Source organism: Leptosomus discolor, chromosome 10 (assembly GCF_034619465.1).
Source record: "Leptosomus discolor isolate bLepDis1 chromosome 10, bLepDis1.hap2, whole genome shotgun sequence".
Taxonomy (NCBI): domain Eukaryota; kingdom Metazoa; phylum Chordata; class Aves; order Leptosomiformes; family Leptosomidae; genus Leptosomus; species Leptosomus discolor.
Window position 1 is genome coordinate 2,547,350 of NC_141400.1, and position 13,639 is coordinate 2,560,988.

Sequence of the window (13,639 nt, forward strand, 5' to 3'; positions counted from 1 at the left end):
CAATTTAGCACATACACCTACCAACTCGGCTCCTTCGTTAGGGCTGGTGCAGCAGGGCAGAACAGGACCAACACAACGGGTGCCCGCACGGCTGGGGCTGCAGAGACCCTGTTGTCATTAACATCTTAAATCATCACAGCCGAGCTCTAGCCAAGGTCCTGGCCCAGAGGCAACGATGTCAAGTTTTGCCCATCTGAAGTTTCTTGACCTTTTCTGCATGAAATAAACCATAAAATACTAACTGTGGCATCAATTATGGTCCACTAGGTCCAAGTGGAGGCAACTAGCGGGACAGTGGTCGCTGGCGCACACACAGAGATGTACAGCCTGTGGCTGCACAAACCCTCCAGGGCACACGAAAACACTGAAGATCACCCTTGACCACAACAGCCACTTTGCCCAGGCTCCCACACGCCCTGTGACATTTACCCACTGGTTCCACTCTACAGCTCAACAAGTCCTGTTTGAGCTAGTCTCTCCCTCAAGCAATAAATCATGTTTTAAAGGCTCCAAGTTTACCGCCTCTGGGTAATTTGTTCCAGTAATCAATTACCCTTACAATTAAAAATTTAGTCCTTATTTCTAATCTCAACTTTCACTGAGAAGCCAACTAATGACCCGTCAGCACAACACATCCCAGCTATCAGCTTCTCTTATCTACAGGATTAGGAGGACTCACCATAACGAAACCTGAATATTCAGATTACTAATAGGATTTTTAGATATTCAGCACAAAACTCTGCTGTGGGAATCACCAGCTCTGCTGTCAGTGAGCAGCTAATAGAGTCAGTAGATTTAACAGGGTCGTGTTGACCATGTCAGTCATTTTGCAGTATGATACCACAGCTCTGTCCAGTAGCATAGATAGTAAATTTAGCCGCAGTACAAATTTACTTTAAATTAAACCAGATCTTTATCAAAGAGGCTAGAATCGGTGTTTAAAATTGCTTATTTCCCCTACCCCCCCCCTGTAATCTCTGCTCTTCCACCATCATTGCTACCCTGCTTGGAAAGCAATACAAGCAGCCACTGTTGCATCCTTGCTGTTCCAGCTCACACAGCTATCCCTACTAGGGTTTGTTTTAATGGCTTAAAGCAAAGAAAGGGGATTTGTATACAGGGAGGCAAGTGGAATCACCATCTCTGTCACAAAGAATTCCCTTTGTAGGCCTGCCATCTGAATTAAATCAAACAAAACCCAAACTGAATCAGGTTTTTCCTACAGCTACTGATGTTAAAAATCTAACCTCCACTGATTTATAAAGGTAACAGAGCACAGTGGTGGCTGTAATAAATGCTGTCTTAAAGCCATCAGGATCAGCAGCACGCATATTACAAGGAGTTACTCACAAAGCCATGTTTTTATAGCTAAATATCAGAAACTTTCATCATTAATCTCAATGGCTCACCATCAGTTTAGGTTAAGTAAGACCACAGAGCTACTGAGAGAAATGGTGCCTCCTGCCCAGCACCAGCCCTCACAGCACACCCAGCCCTGCAGAGCCTGGCATCCCTCCTCCTCAAATCAGCACCCACAGGCAAGCCAGATGTGCCACGGCCATGTGACCAAGAGCCACCACCGCCCTGCCCGCCACCCAGTATGCAATTCCCTAAAAAAAATGCTTCAGGTAACCTGTGAATTGTCTTCTGAGCTCTTTGTACAACAGGCAGCATCGATGCCAGGTTAACGATGGTGATTTAATAAGTGAAAAATGAGTGCTTAGCGTACTTCCCTCTGGGCAGGCAGAGGCAGTTGTACGTCAGCACGCCACTGCTGAGCGGTGCTTCGTGGGGAAGCAGGAGATTTAGTGCTCAGATTCAGTATGTCACATGCTTCATTTCTGCCTTGACACCTAGCCTAATTACACATCTACAAAGGATAACCGTCCATACCCCTCCATTACCATGACACAAAGGCTGCAAACAAATCCCAGATACAACAGGGCTGATTCAAGACCAGGAAGGGTAAGCAGTGAAGTGTGACACGCGTGACTTTCAGTGGTGGTTCGTATCTGAGGTCTGACGGTTGAGGAAGCAGGACTATACACCGGTTTGCTGCGGGAAGGAGTCTTCCACGGCGAGCCCAGAGCTCCCCAAAGCATGGGGGCTGCACGGCATCGTCTAGGGTTCAGCAAGAACTGGAAGCAGATGCCCGCACTCCCCTTCCTGCGCAGCTCGCCATGCCACGCTGTTCCCACGCCGCCGTCCCTCCCCGCTGCCAGGCTACAGCCACAGTGGCCCCATGCTCCCCTCGGCACCCACGGAGAGGGAAAGGCTGGCTCCTGCGCTCATCCTGACAGAGCCAGGGCCAGGTGCAGAGAGCGGCTAGACAGGGAGGGGACGGTCACCACGTTACGTCGCAGAACGCGCACGTGTCCTTTGCTCCCAGGAAGACAATGACACCCGACTTACGGTGCCCTGTGCCATCCCTCCCACTGCCCTCGCCCGAAGGACCTCTGCAGCCAGCCTGAAGAGCTGGACAGGGCTGTTGACGATGCAGCACCCGACATGCCTTTTTCTTGGGTGCCCACTTCTCGGGGCTCGCTGCTAACCCAGCTCCACGGGCAGCACATCCGAGTGACGGTACATGCACGGCAGCGCTACAGCCACACGTCTGTGCTCATCTCCTTCACCTCACAGCCCTACTGACACGGCACAAAGGCTGCCTTTTAGCAAAAAAGGCAGGAAACGCTCCCGTGATCCCCAATGTGCTAACATCCAGCAAAAATTAACGCAATCGTGTCTTCAGGCAGAAGGGCGAGCTGTCTGTTTGCATGGTGCCACACACGCGGCTGCAAACCCCGTCTGCCCCAGCCTCGCCTGCAACTCCAGGGCTCGCCCTCCTCCCAGCCCACAGCGCAAGAAAGTCACGCAGCCCACATCTACATCAAGTAAAATTAGCTTATTTGTTGTTCTTAATACACTAGGAAGGCTTCCACAAGATGTCAGCCTAACTAAATGACAACGCTGGCCTCAGGGTGCAATTCTACTTTTCTAGCGCAGGAAAACCAGTTCTGCTGCTCCTCGAGGAGCGGGGTAAGGGAGAAGCCCCCAAAAGGGCTGCCTAGCCCTAGCAAGCTTGCTCCTGAGGCAGACATGCCGTTTTCCCTCTCCGTGTTGCACATGACTATCGTTACTCTGAAGCGCCCATTCCGGCAGAAGTCCCCAGGTGGCACTCACACGTGGTTTTCCTTGGCATGTAAGCAAGTTTTCAGTCCTGGGAGAAACACAATTGCGTGAGATCTCTGGGCAGCTGGGTTTGATTCCCAGCCTATCAAACCTCGATGTCCCAGGCAGCTCCCAAGAACAATGTCACCCCAGAGTTCCAGACTTAAAGAGAATCAGATGCACGCTTGTGGTAATACCCGTTATTTCATGACAAGTGCACATAAAACCACGTTTCGCTAAGAAAAGCACCCATAAAGTTCACGTTAACAGTTTCCCAAACAGGAGACTCGCTGGCAAGGTGCTAAATAGCCCTTGTTTGGTTACGGGCCAAAGACTGGAGAGCTTTAGAAAGGAAGCAACTCACCGTGTTTGAACATTAACTCCGTGCCAAATGACACAATCTTCATGTGGGAGGAACCTACCAACAGATACTGATGCAAAAAAGCAAAACGTTTCCAAAAGATACCTAATTTCAGCTTCCTGGTAATAGCAAAAAGAGGTAGCACAAGAGAGGAGTAACATTTGACCTTACAGCCCTTGTCATTTTATTAATTACACCCTTTGGAGGGTTGTTTGTAAATGTTATCGTATTTAAATGTTATTAAAATTCAAATCAACACTTCAAATCATGATTTCGCACCAGATGAGCTGCTGTGGGAAGCACAACCACAGGTACTTCAGCGCAGTAGCTCCATCAGACAGCTGGCAACTGACAGCCAAGGCTGGATTTCAGCCTCTGTGCTTGTACAGTGAACATTAAATGTGAAGAAAATCTTTAAATAGGTTTATGTAATTTCTTTGCATGTATTTCTTTCACTCTAGAGCAACTGTGAAAATATTTACTATGGCGGCGCAATTTAAGAAATTTATCTAGTATTTCCTCATCTGCTTTATCATTAAAAGATAGTTACTGCCCTGATGGGCTGGGGGGTTGTGTTTTGCTTTGGGTTTTTTGGGTGGGTTTGGTGCTTTCTTTTTCGTTCTTTATTTTGAAAGAGTTCACCTTCTCCAGTCCTTTACTTTCCACTTAGCACTTCGCTTCAGTCCGCTCAGGACGGGACAGCCTGCCACAGAAAGAAGTACTGCAGTCACTGTTACAACTAAGCCACGGGACAGCGAAGGAGAAGCAGGCAGAAAACAACAAGTCTTGGTTTAAATAAGTACCTCTAAGGAACCAAAGCTTAATAATAAAGGTAAACAGCCATTTCGTTTTAAAATCTTCTTTTGACACAATTCCTCATCTTCCTTCAGCAGCATCGGAAGTTTGTTATTCTCAGCTCATCCCGTATCCCGAGGTCATAAGTGATACCTCACTGCTCCAGAGCGAACATTTTCGAGTGCCTTCTACTACATTATTGCTTTATACCTGAAGGTGGAAATAAAAAAGCTTATCCAAGTTGGTTGGAGCTGGAAGCTAACACTCCCCACCTCATCCACATTGAGTCAAGGCCAGAGCAGCTGCTCCAGAGGCTTTGGGGCACGCAAAAATCCTAAAACCCTAAAAAAATTGACATAGAAATCTGTTCATCTACCTGTTCATTTACCATTTGTAAGGCAGCTGTCCCGGAGGAAAGTTTGCACCGGATAAAGAGGCAGCGAAACTTTCAAAGCCAGCAGCCCTGACAGCACATGTGCCTGCTCCACACGGGGCGTGCACGGCTGTAACAGCACGGGCAGCTCTGCAGCACCACCGCTTCTGCAAACGCAAATTCCTGCAACCCTCAAACCCACGGGCTGACTGCTACGGACCTATCCCGCAGAACGACGCTAACGGCAGCAGCGTCCCCCCTTTCACGCAGGGCATGTAACACCACCATGTCATCAGTGACCATGAGGAAGCCCTCACACCGCTCTGAGCCCCGACAGTAAATGCCAACCTCACGACTTCCTCCCCTGCACTCCAGTCCCCAGGAAAAAGCAAGTAGAAAAGCCACCATTTGGGGGGGAAAAAATAGATTTTCGTTTCATAACTGCATGCTGTCAAGCTGGATTCCAATTAAATTTTTCCTGTGCCCTAACGCAAGCTTTGCTTTTTTCCAGAAATTTCTCATCACTTGAAACTTTCGCTCCTGTCCTTCGCTCCCGGGCTGCGTGCCGTGTTTGGACACACCACCTTCATCTAAACGACTATTCTCTCCCTTGAGCGCTTTTGCAGGGACCAGTCTCACACAGTTGTTACGCGCAGCTTTAAGCCGCCGAATCCCTCTCACCTCTGTGAAAAGCTGGGGCTAGCCAGCACCCTCTATTCAAACTGTGCACACTTTGCATCTAAAAGTTCCTTTTATGCAGCGATATTTAACAGAAAGCTGGCAGCAGCTCGCACTGAGGCGCTTCCAGCCGCAGCTCTGCGCTGCTTTTAACGCCAGCTGAATACAGGCAGCACAGAGGTAGGAGGGGGGGAGCGGGGTGGTGCAAGTCTTTCCTATGCCTTCCATCGCAGGGACGAAGGACTCCTACTGTTGATTCCCCCCCCCCCCCCCCCCCTCTATCAGTGGTCTTTAACACGATCACAGTATGCACCACAATGCTTTAAAACAGCAAAGCTTCTGGAAAACCCAAACAAAAGGAACGTCACCAGGTGACGTCAGCCTATATACAGCCCTGTGTGGTCGCAGCGCATAAGCAAACCCATTCTTGTACCGCTTCCCTGAAAAGCTTTTCAGTAAATGCACTCATGCTACTACAGGAGCTTCTCTCAGCAATAAGCCACCCATCTGCCATCAACAAGTTAGGACTAAGGGAAGCCACAGCTGCGGAAAAAGAAAACGTGAGCTTCAATTAAACAGCTGAGCAGCCACAGAGGACGAAAACTTGTATTAAGCCTTGATTTAAAAACTGCAGACCTGTCAGAGGAGATCAAGCCAGCGATTTCAAAAGGAATATTCCAAGAGAGCATCGTGGATTCAATTTTGCACTAATATCAAAGGACGCTAAACCCAGTAAATTATTCAAAGGCTATCTTACATTAGAGCCTTTCACAGACTCACCGCGTTGAGTCTAAAACTACGACTGAATGCAATCTCCAATGTACTCAAAAGAATGGGTAAGTTCCTGCGTTTCTCTATACCTTGTATAATGAATGACCGGCTATGCTTTAAAGGAGCAGTCAGGTGCTAAAGCAGACTTTTCTGCACTGAACCTTATGAGGAAAAAAAAAAAAATAAAATGTGATTTTCCTATCGTGACACTGTAATCCTCCGTAATAGAGATAAAGACTCCTCCTAAGTGTAATATCCAAGTATTCTGTGTTTCGTAGTAAGTTGTTTCTTGCATTTAGAATTAGCTTGTCGGAAATGCATGGCAATGTTATCTGCAGTGAAATCTTCCGTCGTGATGTTCAAAGTGTACTGATAAGGCTATCCTATCTTGTTGTTTTCCTAAATTATATTCTGCAGGCTTACATTTCAAGTGGCCATTAGGGGCTCGTATGCTGGCAGCACTATATGCAATGAGTATGGTTTTAAAAATGCTGCCTGCCTTGGGCATGGCTTGTCCACCAAAATGTCGCTGTGAGAAGCTGCTCTTTTACTGTGACTCTCAGGGGTTTCACTCAGTGCCAAACACCACTGAAAAGGGCTCGCTAGGTTTGTCACTGAGGCACAATTATATTTCTGAACTTGAAAGGGATCAATTTGCAAGCTTCAGTCAACTTACTTGGCTTCACTTAGATCATAATCAAATTGCAACAGTCAGAGAAGATTCTTTTCAAGGACTGTATAAACTTAAGGAATTAGTCTTAAGTTCCAACAAAATCTTTCATTTGCCAAACACAACTTTTAGCCAGCTGCTTAACCTGCAGAATTTGGACCTCTCTTTTAATCAGTTATCCTCTCTGCACCCCGAGCTCTTCTACGGCCTTCGCAAGCTACAGACCTTGCACTTGCGATCCAACTCCCTGCGGACCATCCCGGTCCGCCTGTTCTGGGACTGTCGTAGCCTGGAGTTCCTGGATTTGAGCACAAACCGCTTGCGAAGTTTGGCTCGCAATGGATTTGCGGGATTAATCAAGCTGAGGGAGCTTCACCTAGAGCACAACCAGCTGACAAAGATTAATTTTGCTCACTTCCTCCGGCTGAGCAGCCTGCACACGCTCTTCTTGCAGTGGAACAAAATTAGCAACTTGACATGTGGGATGGAGTGGACCTGGGGCACCTTAGAAAAGCTCGATTTGACTGGAAACGAAATCAAAGCCATCGACCTAACCGTCTTTGAAACTATGCCTAACCTTAAAACCCTCCTAATGGATAACAACAAGCTCACCACTCTGGATTCCAAGATCCTAGGTTCCCTGACATCCCTCACCACCGTGGGCCTCTCCGGCAATCTGTGGGAATGCAGCCCAAAGATCTGCGCCTTGGCCACATGGTTGAGTGGCTTCCAAGGTCGGTGGGAGCACTCCATCCTCTGCCACAGCCCCGACCACACCCAGGGAGAGGATATTCTGGATGCAGTGTATGGTTTTCAGCTTTGCTGGAATTTATCAACTGTTGTTACGCCCGTGGCTACGACGTACGCAGCTCCGACTACCGAGTACACGAAAAGAATAAGCTCTTCTCATTTCCATATGGGAGACAAAGAGATTCCAACTACAGCAGGCATGGTCGTTACCACCGAAGAACATTTCCCCGAGTCAAACAATGCCATCTTCACTCAGAGGGTAATTACAGGAACAATGGCTTTATTGTTTTCTTTCTTTTTTATCATTTTTATAGTGTTCATCTCCAGGAAGTGCTGCCCTCCCACATTAAGAAGAATTAGGCAGTGCTCAATGATTCAAAACCACAGGCAGCTCCGATCCCAAACACGGCTGCATATGGCAAATATGTCAGACCAAGGACCCTATAATGAATATGAACCCACCCATGAAGGACCCTTCATCATCATTAACGGCTACGGACAGTGCAAGTGCCAGCAGCTGCCGTACAAAGAATGTGAAGTATAATACCTACACGCCATCAAAAATTAAATCAGATAAGTAACCTATTTTAAAATTGTAGGGACCTACATCAGATTCTAATTTTTACAAATGTTGACATAAAGCCTAATTTTCCAAGCTACTTAATGGAAACATTGTTTATGGAGTGGTGCAGTATTTTTAAGTTTTTTAAAAAATAAATCCATAATATTTTCAGTGTTAAAGAAGCAATGATTACATTAAACTTGCACTCCTAATGTTTAAAAGTCTAAAAAGATGCTCACCTCAAACTATGTAAAATGTTTCATGTTATGTAATTATATGACTGTGTGTAAACATTTATACCCAAGTCTCCATATTCTACTTTTTCTAATGAAAACAGTCCGAGGGGAAGGATGCTGGATATCTGTACAGAGGTCTGCGGGGGGAACATACGCTCCGTTTGTTCCACCGCAGCTGTAGGATCCCAAACACTCCAGCTGGCTCTGTTCACTTTAAAGGCAGCCGTGGAGGAAGATTTTTCCTCCTCTGACAATTTCACTCCAGTAAAGAAGGGAAGGAGGAAAAAAAAAAGAAAAGAAAAGAAAAGAGCAACAAAGATCCAGGCAGGGATTTAAGTGCATTGGGGACCAGTGAATTAATACTAAATACAGTTTTCCTATCTGCACATTCCTAGTTTGGCTTGCTTAAACAGCCCCTGCAAGAGCTGGGAACAGATACAGAAAGGAGCAGTTCACGGGGTCACAAATTAGCAGGACAGTCACAAATGAGCAGGACGACTCTCCAGGCGCTTACAAAGTAGGCAGCCCGGCTTACTTAGGAAGGCTCAGTACGACAGGATCGATTCTAAATATTAAGTGCATTCAATTCTTATCGGCTCTCTGGTTTGACTTGATGATGCTCTTCATTAATTCGGTCTAATTACTTACAACTATGAACAAACAGCATTCCGACACCTTTTCATGTGTAAATATCCTTAATGCAAGTTTTTCTTAATTAAAAGTAAAAATCAGCTGCAAGGTTAAGAAGAGGGAAGGAAGGAAGGAAGGAAGAAGCCTCTCTTTGTCCCCCTGCTGCCCCCCCCCCCCCCCCCAGCTGAGCCTTCCTCTCGCCTGGAAGCTATTTTCATGCACTAACTCCACTGGTTTCTCTGGAGACAGAATTAGCCCCTGTAATATAAGCTCTCATTTGCCCTCCTCTTCCAAAATTCAAGGTAATTACCAGTTTAAAAAAAAAAAAAAGTTAAGTTAGGATAATATAATTAGTTTATAGAATAGTTCACTGAAAAATGTTTCATTTCTTACTTGATATGGGACAGAATCTACAATAGTATGCTGTTTAAAAAAGATCATATATAAATATATATACACACACGCACCTCATTCTTAAGGAGTAATTTGATTTCTTTAGCCAGAAGTACCATATTGCTATTTATACTATATTAAGAAATTATATGTAAATATTTGCAGATCTATGCAGCGATGGTGGTACTCAGATGCCACGGCAGGGGGGGGGGTTGTGGGGTGGGGGGGGTCTGCAAAGGATTACATTATTTTTAAGTCAATTGCTCAAATATTGTAAACATTCTAACCAAAGCTAAAAGGACCAGAGGGATGGCAATTTTTTTTTTAATATATATATATACATGTATGTATAACTAAAAAAAATGTGTTGTGTCCGATGCTGCAGTGTTAAACAATTACCAGCACACACGGATGAAGAAAAGAAATTCCTCACAGTGTTGACATACCTTGAACAAATCAGTAATTACAGTATGCTAATTGTGTTGTACTAAACTATTCTGCAAACTTTTTAAACAGAAAAATCACTACATAAAAATCTGTTTGCTATTTCACTCTGCTTTTATATATCTGTATTACCACTTAGTGAGGTATTTAGGGTGCAATTATACAACAGTTTGATGTTTTATTGTGAAATGAATTCGTCCAAGGCAATTATAGCAAGATAAGTGTGACTTCTGTTAAGATTTTACATAAAGATTTTTCCATTACTGGTTTTGAAGATATTAATTTGCATCATTTTACTTTTACATACAGTGCCCTTACTATAAAACAAATATTTTGTTTACTTCCTGTGACTCTGTACTTTAATGGAAGAGATTCCCATTCCCAAGTGAAGCCCAGTGGTTTTCCATAGACATACCTTTGAACCCTTCTAATTGTTCACAGTACAATGAGCCAATTTTCACCTATTCTAGGAAATCAATTACTGCTTTTAACCGAATACAATAAATCCCGTGGCGCAGGTGGACAAAGAGCAAATACCCTGTACGATTAAACCCCACACGAGCCAGAAGGCCAGACTTAAGCTGATAAATACAAAAACGTATGGGTACCCACAGGTATTTAGCTGCATGCAGACTTGCTTCATTCCTTACCACGAGGAAGTGCTCACAGCTCTTCCCTTACGCCCAGGCTTTTGCTTGGCTCCGGGCAGGTGAGCCTGCATCGCTGCCTCAGCAGCAGCCTGCCCCTGCCTGCGCACCTCCCTTACCTCACGCTAGCTAACACGATGGTCTGCACCAGGGGGAACTGGAAAGCAGGCACTTTTGGGATGAGTTCCATGTACAGCTGTAGGGTACCAGCAGAGACAAAGTTATAATTGAACTCATTAATTATACTGGCAGCCAAATAATCCTGCTACACTATCATCAACCATCAGATGTCAATACTGAACTCTGATGTCCTCAGCTGCATTTGCAAGAAGGAATTCCACCTTTCCCCTCCACGCCCAGCAGAAACCCTTGCTGTAACTGTTCAAAAGGTACATCAGTCTTCCACATGGTAACGAGAAGTGGCTGCTTGACTGAAGTGCTCAGGTTCCTCCCGAGTAGGTGCTTTCCCAACACCCCAGCTCTGCACAGAAACCCACTCCATCTTTATTAGCATCTAATTACGCCCAAGAAGAGTAAAGACAGATGTTCTAGCAATGCTGGATTTAATCCTCCTCTTGATCCCAGCCACTCATACCGATTTTCCAAGCATTAAAGCACTGCTCCAGTGTCTCTCAAAGCAGGCACACCCAGGCGCCCAACTTCTCTCCCCCACCAGCATCCCCAGTTCCCGCTACTCCTGCAGTGTTGCCTCGGCTTGCCGACAGCCAAGCAGGAGGCCAGCAGACACAGCCTGGCACGGCACCGTTCAATTTTACTTTGACTCTCTGTACTACAGACTAATACGCAGCCAATCTCCCAAATGCCGTGGTTTATGTCTGCCATTTCCAAACCCATTTGTTGCCAGGTTCCAGGCGTAAGCAAAGCAATTCCGCAAACATTACATTTAGGGTAACAGGTATCATAAAACTCGCAGAATGTCAAACACTAGCAGCGAAGTCAACTTGAATTCCCTTAGGAGGGACAGCAAACGGCAGGCAAAGCCATCGCTCTACACAAGGACATGACCAGAGGCTGTTAATTTTGTGGGGTTTAGTTTTTTGGGTTTTTTTTTTTTTCTTCTTCAGTTACTGTCTTCCATTCTCAATTGCTTGTGACCCTTCCAGGCAAGGAAGGTATTATAAAAATTGTGTAACTCAGCAGTCGCAAATTTATTTTGTTTATGGAACAAGAACCATGATGATTTCGTTTAAATTAATCCTATTTCACCATAAGCACTGGCTGATGACAAGAGGTTGTTAGCTTGCTCTCTCCACATATCACCTCTGTTGCACAGCCTCAGTTTCTACAGACACTAAATGGCATTCCAGGTGCTTCACCGCCTCTGGGCACAGCCTCATGGAAGTGTTCAGGGCCTTTTAGAAATGAAAATGTCTTCTACTGCTCTTGAGATCCTTGTCCCATCCAAAGATCTCTTCTAGCCTCACTGACCTCCAGCTAGCTTTTCACTGCAGCGTCAGTGAAATGCAAACCTAGAGGTACAAGTTCAATTTTTGAGTCATCATACTGGAACAGGTCTGAATTAATGCTTTCAGTTCCCCTCTCATTAGTCGTTCTGCATTAGGTCATCATTTAAATGCACACAACTAAAAATTACTCAATAAAGAGTAAAATGAGTTAGCATTTAGTCTCCAGCTGAAGCATTCCTCTGCACAGAGCTCCCATTACCTATCAGATGGAAACATAATTAATGCACTGTATCAATTTTTGGGTTTGTTTGCTTCTCGCCCAAGCAGAAGTTAGCTGATTTTTCAGCGATAAGCATTCAAATCTAAGCAACTGAGCTTGTGTCCCATTACCCCCCTTAGAAGACAGTGGCCTATTGCTAACATGTAAAATCAGAAATATCCAGTGGCTTTAAACAGAAATCTGCAATACACACTTATTTTTAATGTGTCTAAGTTAATTTCTTACCACTTTAATGAAAATAAAGATTTAATTTTGTGATCTGCGTAGCTATCAAAATCCATCTGTTCAGCTCTATGAAATCTACCCAGGAGCTGAATTTCATCTTTCTTATGAAGTTTTCCATAAAAATTAAAAGTTCAGAGAGGAATACAGTATTTCTCCTCCCCCAAAAACGGAACAAGCAAGGAAACAACAAAAATCAAAGGCAGTTGTACAGCAGCAGCTCCTCCCTCCCTGTGCCTCTCTCCACTGCTCAAAGTCCCATATGCTAAAACTGGTGCTGGGCTTTGCTTTTTAAGCCATCACACTAGCAGGATGCTTAAGGATCATTTCAGAGTCAGCTGGAAAGTCAGCATTTCACATCTTGTATAAAAACCTTTTGAGAGGTATCTAGGGAAAGGCAACAAAAGCTTTGATGGATATAATCAAGCCTCAGACAGGGCAAAACACCATGCAGCTTGTGCACCTCTGGTGTAAGCACTGAAGAGCTACACCTGCTGTCCTTCAACCACACCTTTGTAAAAAACCAAACCAACCCACCAAACAAAACCCACCCCATTTCTCTTTTTACTAATGAAAACACTAGTAAGTGAACTATTCTACCAGCTTAGCAACCAGAGATTAAAAAGGAATCCTAAATGCACTGTATTTAAATGATATTTAAAGAGCCAACTTCTGGTGGGAGGGGGTGTAAGGAATGGAGTAAAACAAAGTGCAGTGTACAGAAGAGTTTTGTTATTAAAATTGTGTATACTGTAAAACTGAATTTGTCTCTTTCTTCCTCCCTTTTCAAACAGAGGTGTCAAAAGCTCATTCTCTCACAACACATAAAGATGAGCCTCCACCCAAAATCCAGCCAAAGCAGACAAGTCAGGTTTGGGCCAGTCCATGTGCAGTCATATCAAATGCAGCACCTTCTCTTTTACCGCAGTGAATGAGCTGGTCTGCATGGGTTCTTCTCAAATAAGACATCTCTTGACTAGCAAAAATTGTTTGCATAAGCAAGATGAGAGAGTGAAAACCAAACCAAAGCTAAAAACTCTTGGCCCTTGAGACTGAAGCCCTGCAAGTACCTGCATCAGAAGCAGCACAGGCAGCAGCACCCTCTCCCTCGCGCTGGGTGTTCCTGTTGGGTTGCCTGGTAGACCACCACGACCACCTGCTGGTCACGGTGCCAGCCAGGAGTGTAGTGTTTCCAACAGGACCGCCTTGCCATGAATTCAGCAAGGACAAAC

The 13,639-nt window shown here is 45.1% G+C and overlaps 2 protein-coding genes across 2 annotated transcripts in view; one reads left to right on the forward strand and one right to left on the reverse strand.

Annotated features, from left to right (window-relative positions):
• CTNNA1 (catenin alpha 1) overlaps nucleotides 1-13,639 on the reverse strand; it is a 118,698-nt gene that overhangs the window by 50,874 nt on the left and 54,185 nt on the right. The window lies entirely within an intron of this gene.
• On the forward strand, nucleotides 6,617-8,110 carry LRRTM2 (leucine rich repeat transmembrane neuronal 2). The gene has a single exon (XM_009954043.2). It carries the CDS (start codon nucleotides 6,617-6,619, stop codon nucleotides 8,108-8,110), a length of 1,494 nt encoding a protein of 497 aa, XP_009952345.2.

Bases quoted from the DNA above. Each gene is read 5' to 3' on its own strand.
- LRRTM2 (XM_009954043.2), top strand. From the start codon at position 6,617: ATGAGTATGGTTTTAAAAATGCTGCCTGCCTTGGGCATGGCTTGTCCA.